We start from the raw sequence: 13980 nt of genomic DNA, 5'->3' as shown, positions 1-13980 counted from the left end.
TATTCCATGGAAGATGTCTGAAATGACCAGGTCTTGCCAGGACTGTGCAGAGTGCTACACTTCTACAGCTCCACAAAGGCACACCTGATCAAGTCATCCAGGCCCTTTGAATAGCTCAGTGTCAATTTTAAGGTACCTCTCCCCTCCACGATCGGGAACATCTTCTTCCTCTCTATCACTGACGATTACTCCCACTTCCTGTTTGCCATTCTGTGTCCAGACACATCCACTTTGGCAGCCATAAAAGCCCTACACTCCATTTTTGCCCTGTTTGGGTATCCCAGCTAAATTCATAGTGACCAGGGCTTAGCCTTTATGAGTGACGAGCTGCATTGGTACCTGCTGGTGAAGGGCATCGCGTCCAGCAGGACTACTTGCTACAACACCCAGGGGAATGAGCAGGTTGAAAAGAAGAACACCACGGTCTGGAAGGCTGCCAAACTGGCCCTGAAGTCAAAAGGCCTTCCAGATTCACTACCAACGCTACTCCTCATGAACTCCTATTCAATTACGAAAGAATGTCGGTGTCGAGAACTACATTCCTAATCTGGCTCACCACTCCTGTTCCGTCCTTCTCAGGAAGCATGTGAGGAGAAGCAAGACCGACCCCCTGGTGGAAAGGGTGAGACTGCTCCATGCCAATCCCACGTATGCCTATGTGGAGTACTTGGATGGCAGGGAGGACACTGTCTGCATCAGGGACCTGGCACCCACTGGAACAGAGGTTCCGTGGCCTCAGGTGCCCTGCGAGCCACAGAGCTCATTCTCACCACCCCCAGTCAGGGCCTCGGGGGATCCAGTTCAGGAGGAAAGTGCATCCCTCTCCACCATTGAGCCAGAGACCCTCTCTTCCCTCTCAACGGGACCAGGAGATCCAAGGAGTTCAGCGCTCCCCGATGATAAGGCGCTCCACTGGATCTCCAAACCCCCACACTGCTTAAATCTGTAAATTTGAAAATAACTGTATATTTTTCAACCATTTTTTTCCTGAACTCATGTTCTCTGTCTTCATTCACAGACCTTAAATTCTTCAGGAAGGGGTGAATACAGTGAAGTGGGATTCACTGGTAGGGTGTTGTGCTGATGGCTGGCCCCGCCTCCCAGTTCTGCCCCCATCTGCTCAGATATCACCCTGGTTTCCCACCTAAACCCAGACTTTACCCATTGTTATAAGCTAATGAAAGCATTTGTTCACCCTCCAGTCCTGAGATCTTTTATTCAAGCTACACGTCCTGCAAAATATTCATCTGAAAACTAACATCACCCCTCTGCCTTCCCCAAGTAGGCACTTTCAAGTGGCCAAAATCCCCATTTGTAAAGCCACATATTTTGGCAATATGTGGCTGTTGGGAGGCCACTTGAATGCTCAGGAGGCACCTACGAGGCAAACTTTGTAACCCTCCTCCGAGAGGGATAATCACCGCAGCACAGTGGCCTCCCCAGTCATCTGAATGCAGCCATCTGAAAGCAGCTGCATTCAGGATGACAGTCAGCTGGCGAGCGCCTGACAGCTCCTCTCCTAGCTGCCCCTTCCGCCCGGCGCAGGGCGTCAGGACAGGGGCAGCCGGCATGGGCTGTCAGCATAGGGACTGCAGGGCTGGGGCGGCTGGTGGGCGTGTATGGGGCTGGGGCGGCCGGCAGGAAAGTATGGGGCTGGGGAGGCCGGCGGGGAGTACGGGGCTGGGGCGGCCAGCGGGGGAGTATGGGGCTTACGCCTGCACACAAAATCCGACTAAATTTAAAAGGTGAGAGGTTTCGATAAATCGTGATTCTTGGGGAGGGCCACTCCCCCGCTGGCCACTCCAGCCCCGTATTCCCCTGCCGGCCGCCCCTGCCCTGTTCTCCCTGCCAACCACTCTAGCCCCATAATCCCCCACTGACCGCCCCAGTCCCGTACTCCCCCACTGGGGCAGAGCAGGGCAGAGCGATCAGTGAGGGGTCGTCCCGCGAGGGACATCCCCGCGCTGATAGCCCGCGCTGGCTGACTCAGCTCTGACAGCCAGCCATCCCAAATCTGACAGCCCAAGGGACAGGAGCCAGAGTGCGCTCAGATGCTTTTAGCGCTGTCACCTGAACGACTATTCAAAGGGCCACTTCTTCTTCTTCAGGGGCATTCTTAGCAGAGAATCCACCTGAAGAAGCCTACTGATTGACCACTACACTCTCTTTGAAGAGGCAAAAGGTTTTGGTGCTGAGAGTAACATTCGTTTGGGTGGCATTGCCATGGTGCCCAACGGGATAGTTTTGGAATAGTTTTATCAACTCAAGATTGCATCCATGGGAGTAGTGTGGGTCATTAAAAGTAACAGAGAAATACTCCACCACAATGTGTATCACGGTGCATATTTCCTCTCAATTTATCATTGAAGTCAAACTAGGAACTTGTCAACAAGCTGCTCTGATAGACATGGTTCCCAGCAATGCAGTTATCCGGGAATATCCTGCCCATGAAGCCTGCCTTTTCCTGACTCCGATCCCATCCTTATCTGTTTGTCTATCTGAGTCTGTTTATGGCGCCTGGGACAAATGCCTCCCTTCCATACACATTCGTGGCTCTCTCTCTCTTTCTCTGTGCAGCTGGAAGTGTTGAGTTCAGCAGTGGGTGCGGATCTCTGATCACTGTGAGTGCCCGTGGCTTGCGTGTCGCTGCTGGATCAGTCTCTCTCTCTCTCTCTGCCTGTGTCTCCGGTTCGCCCCGCGTCCCAGCTGCCATCCAAGAAGATCGTTCTGAACCTTCCAGAGGACAGGTACGGGGGTGGGGGGCAGGGAGCCGGAGCCGTGTTTGCTTAGCGGCTTGTTGTTGACCCTGCCGTGACGGGCCCGAGCTGCGTCGGGCTGCACGGCCGTGGTTCCCACCACGACTGCGGCAGAGAAGGCGGCCTCGCCTGCGCCTCATCTCGTCTCTGCACAGAAAATAACCATCAAAGGGAGTGGAGGGCCATCTTGTTCTTCCAGCCTGCCCGCCATGTATCCGGATAATGGCTGATTTACCCTGGCTCCCTTACTCGATGAGCGTTCACATCTCTCCGGGGCGGAGAACTCACTAACCCCTGCAAGAGGACATTTCTCATGATCACAGACCTCTCGTTCTGAGACTGATTCCTGGTTCGCCTCAACAAAGGGGGAACGCTTCCCACCCTCTGGAGCCCTGTTAAAATGTAAATTGCAATGACTGCGCTCGACAATGCAGTCTTCGTCTATTCAATATCAGCCCCCTGCCTTCCAGCAATTCCACCATCCGAGGAACCAGCCTAATGAATCCCTGTTATAATTCCTCTATGGCAATTTTTAAATGAGGAAACTAAGTGGAGACAACATTCAGAAGTTCAAGTTCATTCTCACATTAGCCCAGGTACAGGGATAAGGATCCCACATTCAAATCTATTTCCCTTCCTAACTGCTTGCTGTGCCTGCATGTTAGCTGCACGTTGCTTTTGTACAAGGCCACCTAGATACCATTGTATCTCTTCCCCAATCTGTCACCATTTAAAAGTACCCTCCTTTTGTTGTTTGGTGTACTGAAGTGCATAACCTCACTTTGTTTCTTCTCTCTATTGCACGTGCCATCTTCTTGCTCAGATTTAAATCAATTGAAATGGAAGCAAAATTCAACTTCAGATCGCCATTCTCTAATTGTTTACCTCCATCTGCAACCCAACAAAGGATCCATTTCCCCAGCTGGAAGGATACTCTCTGAACTATGGACATCCCTGTGGGCACAAGCCTTACATCAATGTTACCATTTCTCCAGAAGTGAAAGCAGAGTTTTATTTCCAGAACATCTTTGATGATATGAAAATGTTGGAAATTTCTGCATCCACCGAAAATACATTGAAAATGTATCGTGGGAAATGTAGTTTTTGTGCACTATATAATTCCTCAATAGGACCAGAAAAAGAAAAAAAAACTGTTTCATTAATGTTGATTCACTGATAAAGCTTCTCTTTAAAATAGTGTCACCAAATCAATTACAACTGCCTCAGAAGGTAAACCAAGCATCATTTAAGGTACTATCCAAAAGCTCTCATCTTTGTACTTGACTTAATCGTGCCCAGGACTGTCAGCCCGAATCTTAACCTGCATCTCCTTAATTTGGGGCAACAGCTATGGAGAAACAAAATGTCTTGTAACCTTTTCGAATGAATCAAAAATGTGGACATTTTATACACAACTATTTTCCTTGAATTTTTTTGTTCATAATGTGATAGAACTTCAAGATACCGGAGATTCAGAGTTGGCAACCCTAATCCAAGTGTTACGCCTACTCCATAGGAAGTCGTGCCTCACTTATACTGAATTGGAGGAAGCTAAGCTTCATTAATGGTTTGATTACAAACAAAGCCTGTAAGAACTGGTTCAGGAATCAGTAAAGTAAAATTACTCGTACAGCCGAACATTGATTTCACAATTGACCGTGAAAACATATTGGATCTTGAGTCTTGCGGCCAAGTAGTTGACTAACTCCCAATTCAACAGCAGTTTTGCGTCTAGAGTTAGAAGCCCAACCTTTTTTATTGTGAGCTATTGTGCAGGTGAAGATGCAGGGGACAATATTTGGTCATCAAAGCTCTTCAATAAGGCAGAAGGTGACCATGAGCCTTGTTCCTCTTGTTGCTGTCATCCTTGCATTCACCATGTTCTTCAGAAATGAACTTCTAGATGCTTTGAGTTGGTCAAAGAGTCCAGTAGACAGGACATCAGACTCCTGTCCATCTGGCTACTTCTGGCTGAGAGGAATAAAGGATTGCTTCCCTTGGTTATCCTGTGAAATGATACGGAGTGAAGTTGTGGTGCTGGAGCCAATTGGACGAGGTGCTGTCAAGCAGGTTGGATCTTTACATTTTTCGAATTCTTTCTCCTCTTCCTTTAGATCAGCATTATCCTTATTGTTTTCAATTTTGGTGAACATTTGTTTTGGGGAATAAATCTTTAGTGATTGGTTTAAAAAGGGTTTATATTTATATGGTGCCTTCATAATCTGATGACCCTAAGCAGTTCACAGTCAATTCATTTAAAAAAAAATTTTTTATGAAATGGGAAAATATCAATCAAATTGTACACAGCATGATGTCACTAACTGCTGTGCAATAAATGACAGGGAATATGATAATAGTGGTTTGGGTGAGAGATAAAAATTGGTCAGGTTTCTTTTAACAACTCAACTGAAGACTGCAAAGGTATCGCTGCACTAATCTTTTTGTGTCACACTGAAATCTGAAATGTTAATCACGGTTATGGGCCCATGCCTTGTGTTTGAGACTTGAATGCACAGCATTTGCTTTAGAGATGATAATGTCACCACTTTGGCTATGTATTAGTATGGTTTACTTCTTCCAAACTTGGTCAGCCTGTCTGTCTGTCTGTCTCTCTCTCTTATACGCACACTCTTACAGAATCAGTCTCTGTGAATTGCTTTATGGCTATTTTGAATCTTTTTATCTGTTTTTTTTCTCTCTATCCCTCTCTTTGATTGGCTTTTCAAATTGCTCCATGGCTTTATGTCTCTTTGGATCTGCCAGTATTGCTTGAATTTGAATTCTTGAATTTCTCTCTCTCTCTCTCCTTCCCTTTCTTCGCTGACAGTTTACTGTTAACTTTTCACGCACATGTCAGGCCCAACACTGGTCTTTAGTTGGAGGTACGTGAAGATTGGTGAAACAATGGCATCATGAAGCATGAGATACTCTAATGCATTAAGAGAAAATAACACTCCTGTTGTAAGCATAAGCTGAAGACACAATTCAGCCTGATACATGGGTATAGTCCTGAGAGAGTGGCATCCTGTTGATGATGCTGTTTATAAAAGAGAACAAAATAGAGTTTTGAAAATAAGCAGGGTGCTCTCCTAGTCCTGTCCATTTTCTCATACCATATAACCACTTACAGCACAGAACAGGCCAGTTCGGCCCTACTAGTCCATGCCGTAGCAAATCCCCACCCTCCTAGTTCCACTGACCAGCACCCGGTCCATACCCCTCTAGTTCCCTCCTATCCATGTAATGATCCAGTCTTTCCTTAAATGTAACCAATGATCCCGCCTCGACCACGTCTGCCGGAAGCTCATTCCACATCCCCACCACCCTCTGCGTAAAGAAATTTCCCCTCATGTTCCCCTTATAATTTTCCCCCTTCAATCTTAAACCATGTCCTCTAGTTTGAATCTCCCCCTTTCTTAATTGAAAAAGCCTATCCACATTTACTCTGTCCCTTTTAAAATCTTAAACACCTCTATCAAGTCCCCTCTCAATCTTCTACGCTCCAGAGAAAAAAGCCCCAGGCTGCACAACCTTTCCCTGTAACTCAGACCCTGAAATCCTGTCAACATTCTCGTGAACCTTCTCTGCACTCTCTCTATTTTGTTTATATCTTTCCTATAATTTGGTGACCAAAACTGTACACAGTACTCCAAATTTGGCCTCACCAATGCCTTGTACAATTTCATCATAACCTCCCTACTCTTGAATTCAATACTCCGATTTATGAAGGCCAACATTCCAAATGCCTTCTTCACCACACCATCTACCTGAGTATCAGCCTTGAGGGTACTATTTAACATAATTCCTAAATCCCAACATCAGAATTAGATTTAATCTGTTTTCAGGATAAATAACAATTCTCTTACTGTTCTATTTTGATGTAATTTTTTTTATAGATTACAAGCAAAAATTTACCCATTTCATGATTTTTGTTATTATGTACATACTCACTTTAGAGTATGCACTTTAGTGCATTCATGGTGTAATTTAAAGGCTGCCTATTATTGTTGGCCTATGGTTGCCTTTTCCTACACCTTACTCAGAAATAAACTGAAAGATGCAACAACAGAGGCAAACCTACAAGCTCTATCAGGCAAGACATAGATGAACTGCTGCACAATATATGACACTTTTGGCATCGTGTAACGGAGAAAAACAAAGACTTCTGATGCTGGAATCCCGAGCAGGCAAATTATTTCTGGATTATGTGTCATTTATCAGTAAATAGGTTTGTAGCATTTCCTACTTTGTAGAACTTCAAAGGTACAATGGACTGTAAAGCATTTGGCACTCCTTAAATTTGTTCAAGCACCATGGAAATACAAGAGAGATTGTGCCCAGAGGAATTTGAAAATACACAGAAAATGGTAGAAGAGAATGACGTTTTTGACAAATCTACCTTTTTTTGCATTCTGTATGTTAATATCTCACTAGTTAGTGAATCGGGCACATTTTCCAGCACATTTTTAAAATCTGAGATGTGGTGCCTTTTAACTGGGGTAGGCAAATTTGGTTGAACTAAAATGACGAATGTGTACCAATTTGTTAAATTCAGCTGTTCTATTCACATTACTGGACCTTTTTCAGGAAGAGGTTAGAATTTAGAAGGTGAGGATGGCAAGATGATGGCAGAAAAATGTACGTCTTTCAATTTCTCCTTTGAAATATCTTTTCATTTCTATATGGAAATTGAAACTTGCCCAGAAAAGACATGAAAAAAAGGTGAGAGAAGTGTCCTGAGGAGCAGTCAATAGGATATTTGCCCGGTTTGCGCCCGTTACGCGGCAGTTAGAAAGGATCTGACCCGGTCAACCCCAGGTTCCTGACCTACCTCAGAGGTAGTCAGAAAACCCAATTAAACTTACCTAAATCACATTCACAGACAATTTGAAAACGAAAAAGGAAGACCCACTTATTCCGGTGATGTCAATGCTTGTATGCATGTGTCACCGGGCAGCCAGCATTCGAACATCCAGCAGTACTTCCAGTGAGTACGTAACACGACATTGTGGGGGTGGGATTCCCCTTAAATCACTGGGTTGGCGATTTAATGGGTAGATCCCCCTGCAATTTAAAAGGTGCTTCCAGCACCTTTGTCCCAGTAATCACACCTGGGTCCCAGGAGGGTTACCACCCAGGTGCTGCAGTTTAAAAGAGGCTAGTCTGAGTTGTTTCTGAGTCATTGATGATCTTGTGTTTACTGTTTCCTATTAAACTGGCTTGACATCTTACCTAATAGCAATGAAGTCAATTTATGCAAAAGAAGTATAAGACATAGAATTTGTGTTAAGAAGAGGAAATTAAACATAATTTTGTGTGAAGTAAAATTGAAGTAATTTTCTTTGAGACAATTTTTTAGCATTATTTGGGTGCTCTAATTCCTGACAGACAGTGATAGAACATAGAACAGTTCAGCATGGTACAGATCCAAAGTTGTGCTGGCCTGTGTAAACCTGCCCCACATTAATCAACCCTTCCTTCCCTCACAGCCCATAACCCTTCATTTTTCTTTTCTAGCCTGTCTAAGAGTCCTTTAAATGTCTTTATTGTATCAACCTCTCCCACCACCCTCAGCGATGCATTTCAGGCTATGTAAAATAACCTACCTTTGACATCTCCCCTAAACTTTCCTGCATTAATCTTAAATGAATGAACTCTGGTATTGGCCATTGCTGCCTACCCAATCTATATCTTACACACTTGCCTCTAATTCTCCATCGTGGGTGATTTACAATTGATTTGATCAGTATCTGGCTGATCCTTTGAGGTGAGCATATTAATAGAATTGGAAAAATGGTCTGGGGAAACTCAGCAGGACATGCAGCATTCAGACAAAGTTGGCATTTCGTGCCTGAACACTTTTTCAGGAGGCCTAAAAATCTGGCTAACACCTGAATAAAAGGTTAGGATGGGGAAAGAAGAAGAAGAACATAGGCTTCCAGTAGATTATCTTTTTGCTTTAGAGCCCAGCATCTGCAGTCTCTCATGCCTCTCCATGAATAGAACAACAGCTTGAATTTATACCTAGCTTTTAATGTAATTAAACAGCCCAAGGTAATTTATAAGAATGCAATTGGTCAAAAATATTAGTAGCAAGGGTGTGCCCAAATGTTTGTTCAAGGTGATAGAGTGGTGGTGAGATTTAGAGAGAGAATTTCAACATTTAGGGCCCAGATGGTTGAAGGTATAATGACTAACGATGGGATCAAGGAAGTTGGAGAATTGCTAGAAGTCAGAGTTGCTGAAGTACAAGATCCTTATCTGGCTGCATGTTATAAAGTTGAGAATAGGGATCCTGAGGAAGGATATGAAGAGGATATATAGTTAATCCATGATGTTGCAACTTTCGTGAATTACTTACTATACCTTCAATTAAATCTCTGCAATGTACATTTGCTAATGTCCCTATTTTATCTGCAGGTTTTCCTTGCATACTGGAGGGGAAACAAAGTGACTCTGTCTCAACTTGCTGCCGCTGAATTCAGAAATGATTTTTTTCATGGATTAGAGATGCTGAAAGGCTTGCAGAGCAAATACGTGGTTAAACTGCTGGGATTCTGTGAAGAGGATCTCACTATCCTCACAGAATATCACCCACTTGGGTCGTTAGTCAATGTCAATTCAGTTTTAGAGCAGGAGGAGCATAATGACTTGAATACTTGGGAAGTTCGATTCCATTTAGCTCTTGAATATGTGAGGTTTTTGCAATATCTGCACAATAGCCCACTAGGACCCCGTGTTATGTGTGATTCTAATGACCTGAGAAAGACCTTGTCCCAGTATCTGTTAACGATGGACATGCATGTGGTAGCTAATGATCTGGATGCTCTCCCACTGGTGAATCGAAGTGCTGGTGTTTTAATAAAATGTGGTACCAGGCAACTTCATGGTGACTTTGTGGCTCCAGAACAACTTTGGCCATTTGCTGAGAAGCTTCCATTTTCTGATGATCTCATGCCTCCTTACGATGAGAAGACAGACATTTGGAAGGTTCCAGATGTTACGGATTTCTTGCTGGGCCAAGTGGAAGGAAGTGATGTGGTCAGGTTTCATTTGTTTCAGTTGCAACAAGACTGCAAGAGAACAAAGCCACAGCTTCGACCATCAATGGTGACTGTTGTGCAGACTTACAAAGCCGTTTATGATTCACTATTACAGGAGTCAGAGTTGCTTGGTATTCACAATGAGATGTTACATGAGTTATAATAAATAATAGAATTCTGCTTTTGCAGGATGCTGCAATTAAACTCTAATAAAATGACTTCAATATAAACAGACTCATTTGTCAATATAGGAAAAGAAAGCAATTTTTGACACTAACCTTCATTGTCTTTGTTGTGCACAGAGACCATCTTACCACAAAAGAAGCCAATAAATCTACTGTGCAGATCTGTTTGACTCTAATAATCTGTCTCACCTGCCAACTCTCATAATCCCACACTGTGGTAGCCCTCTCCACTCATTCCATCATTTGTTATATCCACAAAGCTGCATCCCACACCACTCCATGTTAAATCCACACCCTTCTTTCACTCAGCTCGTTCACTTACTCTTTCACATCTTTTTACAATGATCACATCTAACATATCGTGGGCAGCACAGTTGGCATAGCGGTTAGTGCAATGCTTTTATAGTGCCAGGGATTAGGACTAGGGTTCGAATCCCACGCTGTAAGGAGTTTGTACATTCTCCCCATGTCTGCAGGGGTTTTCCCCTGGGGGCTCCGGTTTCCTCCCACCATTCTAAATGGACCAGGGGTGCAGGTTAATTGGGTGGCACAGACTCGAGGATCAAAATGGTCTGTTACTGTGCTGTGTCTAAATTTAAAAAAAATTACACCCAGAATGTGCAACCTAATTTGTTCCTCCTTCAGTTCCATCAAGACTTTGAGATGGCACAGATGAAGCAGCTTGTAGAACCACTGCCTCAAAGTGCCAGAGGCCAGGGTTGAATCCTGAGCTCTAGTGCTATCTGATTGTTTTGCACTGTGTGGGTTTCCTCAGATTGCTCCGGTTTACTCTTGCACCCCAAAGGCCTGCAAATTGGCATTTAATTGGCCATTGTAAATTCCTCTTGGTGTGTCAGCAGTGGGTGGTAAAATCTAAGGGGAGTTGATGGCAATGCAGAGCAAACAAAATAATGGGATCAGTGTGGATGAATAGCATTAGTGGTTACTGGTTGCTATGGATTTGGTGGGTTTAAGGGCTGTATCCTACTGCGACTCCATGACTTTTTCACATCCCTTTCACCAGTACTGCCATGCCCTACTCTTACTCTACTTAATATCATACCCATGAACTGTGATTCATCCCATTTCATTCCACACTTGCCTTTCCAGCACATATACATTCCTGGGACCCTTCTCTCATTTTAAACTGATTGCCAGACCTCTCCCTGGAATCTATCAGACAAATATATTCTCTCAAACGACAATAATCTCTCCTGGGGGTGGTGTCATGTGATGCAGTGGAAAGAAGAGGATGCGGAGCGTCGGGGCTCTTCAGAAGAATTCAGTTAAACTGTTAAAAACGCTCAAAATTGCCTTTGAACAGCTAAACCAAGAGCAAGAAATTATCAACCAAATAAATACATTGACTCTAGTAATGTCCAACATTGATCGTATCATGTACAATTTAGAAGGAAACTGGTACCATGGTGGTCTTCAAGGGAGTTTAGGTTTAAGAGATTAGACCCTATCATAGCATCCCATTTCCTTCACTCTTTCTGCATCTTAACACATTTCTTGTATCCAGTTCATACTCAGCATCTTGGATCGGAAACACGAACTCTCATTTCTCTTCCCACAGATGAGGCCTGTTGAGTATTTACAAGATATTCTGTTTTATTTAAGATTTCCTGCCTCTGCATTATTTTCATTTTGGATTGCACAAAGTCTATTGCCCAAACTCGTTCTCCCTGCCACTCCAGTTCACTTCTCTCCATTCAGGTACCTTGGCAGAGTACATGCATGACATCACATACGGCGCTGAGATTGCTTTCCCTGCGCGTGAGGGAGAATCTCGTGACGTCATCCATTCAACGTCCAGCCGGAGCTCCGCCCATGAAGAAGCCGGCCTCCTTCCAGCCCCGCAACATCTAAGCCACACCCCCCTACGGTCATCTGTGTTTGGACTCTCGAAGCCACACCCCTACATAAGCCCCACCCCTGCAGAAGCCCAACCCATCGACGTAATCCCCCGAGTCCCACGCCGTCGACTGTCGCTCTCCCTTCCCGCACCTGCTGATTGGCTTCAAGAGAAGCCCCGCCCTTTACCTGCTGCTGTCACGAGGAGGAGCCAGTGCCAAAATTGACTACAGATGAAGCGTCGACGGCCGGCTCAGCAGAAGAAGCAAGGCAAGGAGTGCAATTCGGAGGTGCCGAGCTGGAGTAGCCAGGCCGAGACAGGAGAGCTGATGGAGCAGGCCGGCTTGAGCCTGGGCCTAGTGCTCGCGCTGTCAATGTTAATGGTGGGCGGCGTGGACCCACTGACTAGTACGGCAGATAAAGGTGACGAGGCGGCCTCGGGAGGGGGTAGGAGGAATGCGGCAGGACCCCCGCCGGTGAAAGGCATACGTTGGGGAGGCGGTACGCTAGGTCCCCCGGGGAGGGGGAGAGGCGGTGCGCTGGGTCCCGCAGGGAAGAGTGAGGGAAGGTGGAAGGACCGGCGGGGTGGTTGGGGAGGGTGGGGGTGGGGGGGAGGCGAAGGGGAAATGCACTAGGCCCAGTTGGATGGGAGAAGAGGGAATGCGCTAAATCCCGCAAAAGGTGGGGGGGGGGGGGAATGGAGTGGTAGGGAGGAGTCTGATCGTGGGGGAGTGGGAAGGAAGAGATGCTTAAGTTCAAACAAGGAGATGGGGAAATACACATGGGGAGGGGCAAGGGTGGGGCAAGGGTGGGGGCGGGACCCCAGTGAGGTTGGAGCATGATTCTCCACAAGCCCTGTGAGGTTGTGGTTAGGGATCCGGAATGAACTGGCCACAGCAGGTACCTGTGGACCCTGCCAAGGGTTGTGGGAGGTGGGGTGCAGAGGAATTAAAGCGTGGCTGATGTTTAGGCCATATCATTGCCATTGTGCAGTCACTAGTGCAGTAGGTGTATGAGGAAGTAGTAGTCCCTCCCTGCTCTTCATTTTTGCACTATTTGGGTTTTTTTTCAACTCTGTGAACACCCATGGTTTCATCATTTAATGTTTAATCAGAGGCTGGAAGTTTGTCAGTAAGGAGTGAGAAGCTGGAGGATCAAGGTCACGCAGTATCTATTAGCCCCTTTCACACTTGCAAGTGATCCCAGGATTGAATTGCCAATCGGCCTTTAAAATGTAAAAGCAAGGCAAGGAGTCCAATTCGGAGATGCCGAGCTGGAGTAGCCAGGCCGAGACAGGAGAGCTGATAGAGCAGGCCGGCTTGAGCCTGGGCCTAGTGTTTGTGCTGATGATCTCCCTGTTGGTGTTGATGGTGGGCAGCGTAAATGTAAAAGCAAAATCAGCTCAACTCTGGCGCGGGTTGATGGCCTTGATCCCTAGTAAAATCCCCAGTGTCTGTTGATGCTGATGTTGCAATCAGGCAAGTGTGAAATGGGTAATTGCATTGTGGAATTGAAATGACCCAAGTTTTTGCATGAGTGAATGTGAAGGAATAAAAGATTACAATGAAGGTAATAATGTTGTGGGAAAGTTGCAGTGGAAGAGAGAAGAAATAGCAATAGCGGACAATTTTTAAACAGTGTGGGAAAGTTGGTAGCGCTACAGTGTACAATTTGTAAAGACTGGGAAAAAGCAATGGCGGACCTGACTTCCCAGAATGCTGTGCGGCAGAGAAACCCCTCCATGAATGCTCCGTGCTTGTAGCCGGGCATACAGCTGCATGGAGTTCTGGGAGAACAGGCCCGCCATCTATTTTTCAATTTTTCCCATTGTTACGAGCCCAAAGGACCCCAAAACCCAGCAACAATAGATATTCACTACTACAAATAGTTACTTAAACAAAAGTTGTTTTTAGTTATCTTTAAACATGAAAACAGAATCAAACTTTAACATCACTATTAACTTAATGAACCCATCTCAACCTCCTAATTCTAAGTGCACATGTATGTAATGTGGGTGTAAATTTAAGAAAGTTCTTTGGTTGACAGTTCAATCTCACTTCTCATTCTTCCAAGTTCACTGGTTGCAGGCAATTCTTATACTATGCACAGAATTTAACATATCTAAAGTTCACCAGGCTT

General features: G+C 45.2%; 2 protein-coding genes across 5 annotated transcripts in view; both read left to right on the top strand.

Annotated features, from left to right (window-relative positions):
- Nucleotides 1-2512: 2512 nt before the first annotated feature.
- On the top strand, nucleotides 2513-10029 carry pomk (protein O-mannose kinase). 3 transcript variants are annotated; one of them, XM_069925846.1, is made up of 3 exons: nucleotides 2513-2747; nucleotides 3580-4826; nucleotides 9177-10029. In XM_069925846.1, the coding sequence occupies exons 2-3, from the start codon at nucleotides 4539-4541 to the stop codon at nucleotides 9960-9962; spliced, it is 1074 nt and encodes a 357-aa protein (XP_069781947.1). In that variant the 5' UTR covers nucleotides 2513-2747; nucleotides 3580-4538; the 3' UTR covers nucleotides 9963-10029. The 3 variants fall into 3 exon arrangements, with proteins under 3 accessions (XP_069781947.1, XP_069781948.1, XP_069781949.1); XM_069925847.1 differs by having other exon boundaries at nucleotides 2513-3352; XM_069925848.1 differs by having other exon boundaries at nucleotides 2515-2621.
- Nucleotides 10030-11805: 1776 nt separating this feature from the next.
- Nucleotides 11806-13980, top strand: part of hgsnat (heparan-alpha-glucosaminide N-acetyltransferase) — a 40875-nt gene continuing 38700 nt past the window's right edge. The window contains exon 1 of one of the 2 annotated variants that reach the window (XM_069925842.1): nucleotides 11806-12264. In XM_069925842.1, the coding sequence (XP_069781943.1) occupies nucleotides 12075-12264 (190 nt within the window). In that variant the 5' untranslated portion in view covers nucleotides 11806-12074. The remainder of the gene's footprint in view (nucleotides 12265-13980) is intronic. The other variant, XM_069925843.1, reaches the window with a different exon arrangement.

Source organism: Narcine bancroftii, chromosome 3 (assembly GCF_036971445.1).
Source record: "Narcine bancroftii isolate sNarBan1 chromosome 3, sNarBan1.hap1, whole genome shotgun sequence".
Lineage (NCBI taxonomy): Eukaryota > Metazoa > Chordata > Chondrichthyes > Torpediniformes > Narcinidae > Narcine > Narcine bancroftii.
Note: the sequence above shows the minus strand (reverse complement) of the source record. Positions and strands in the feature narration are given on the sequence as shown.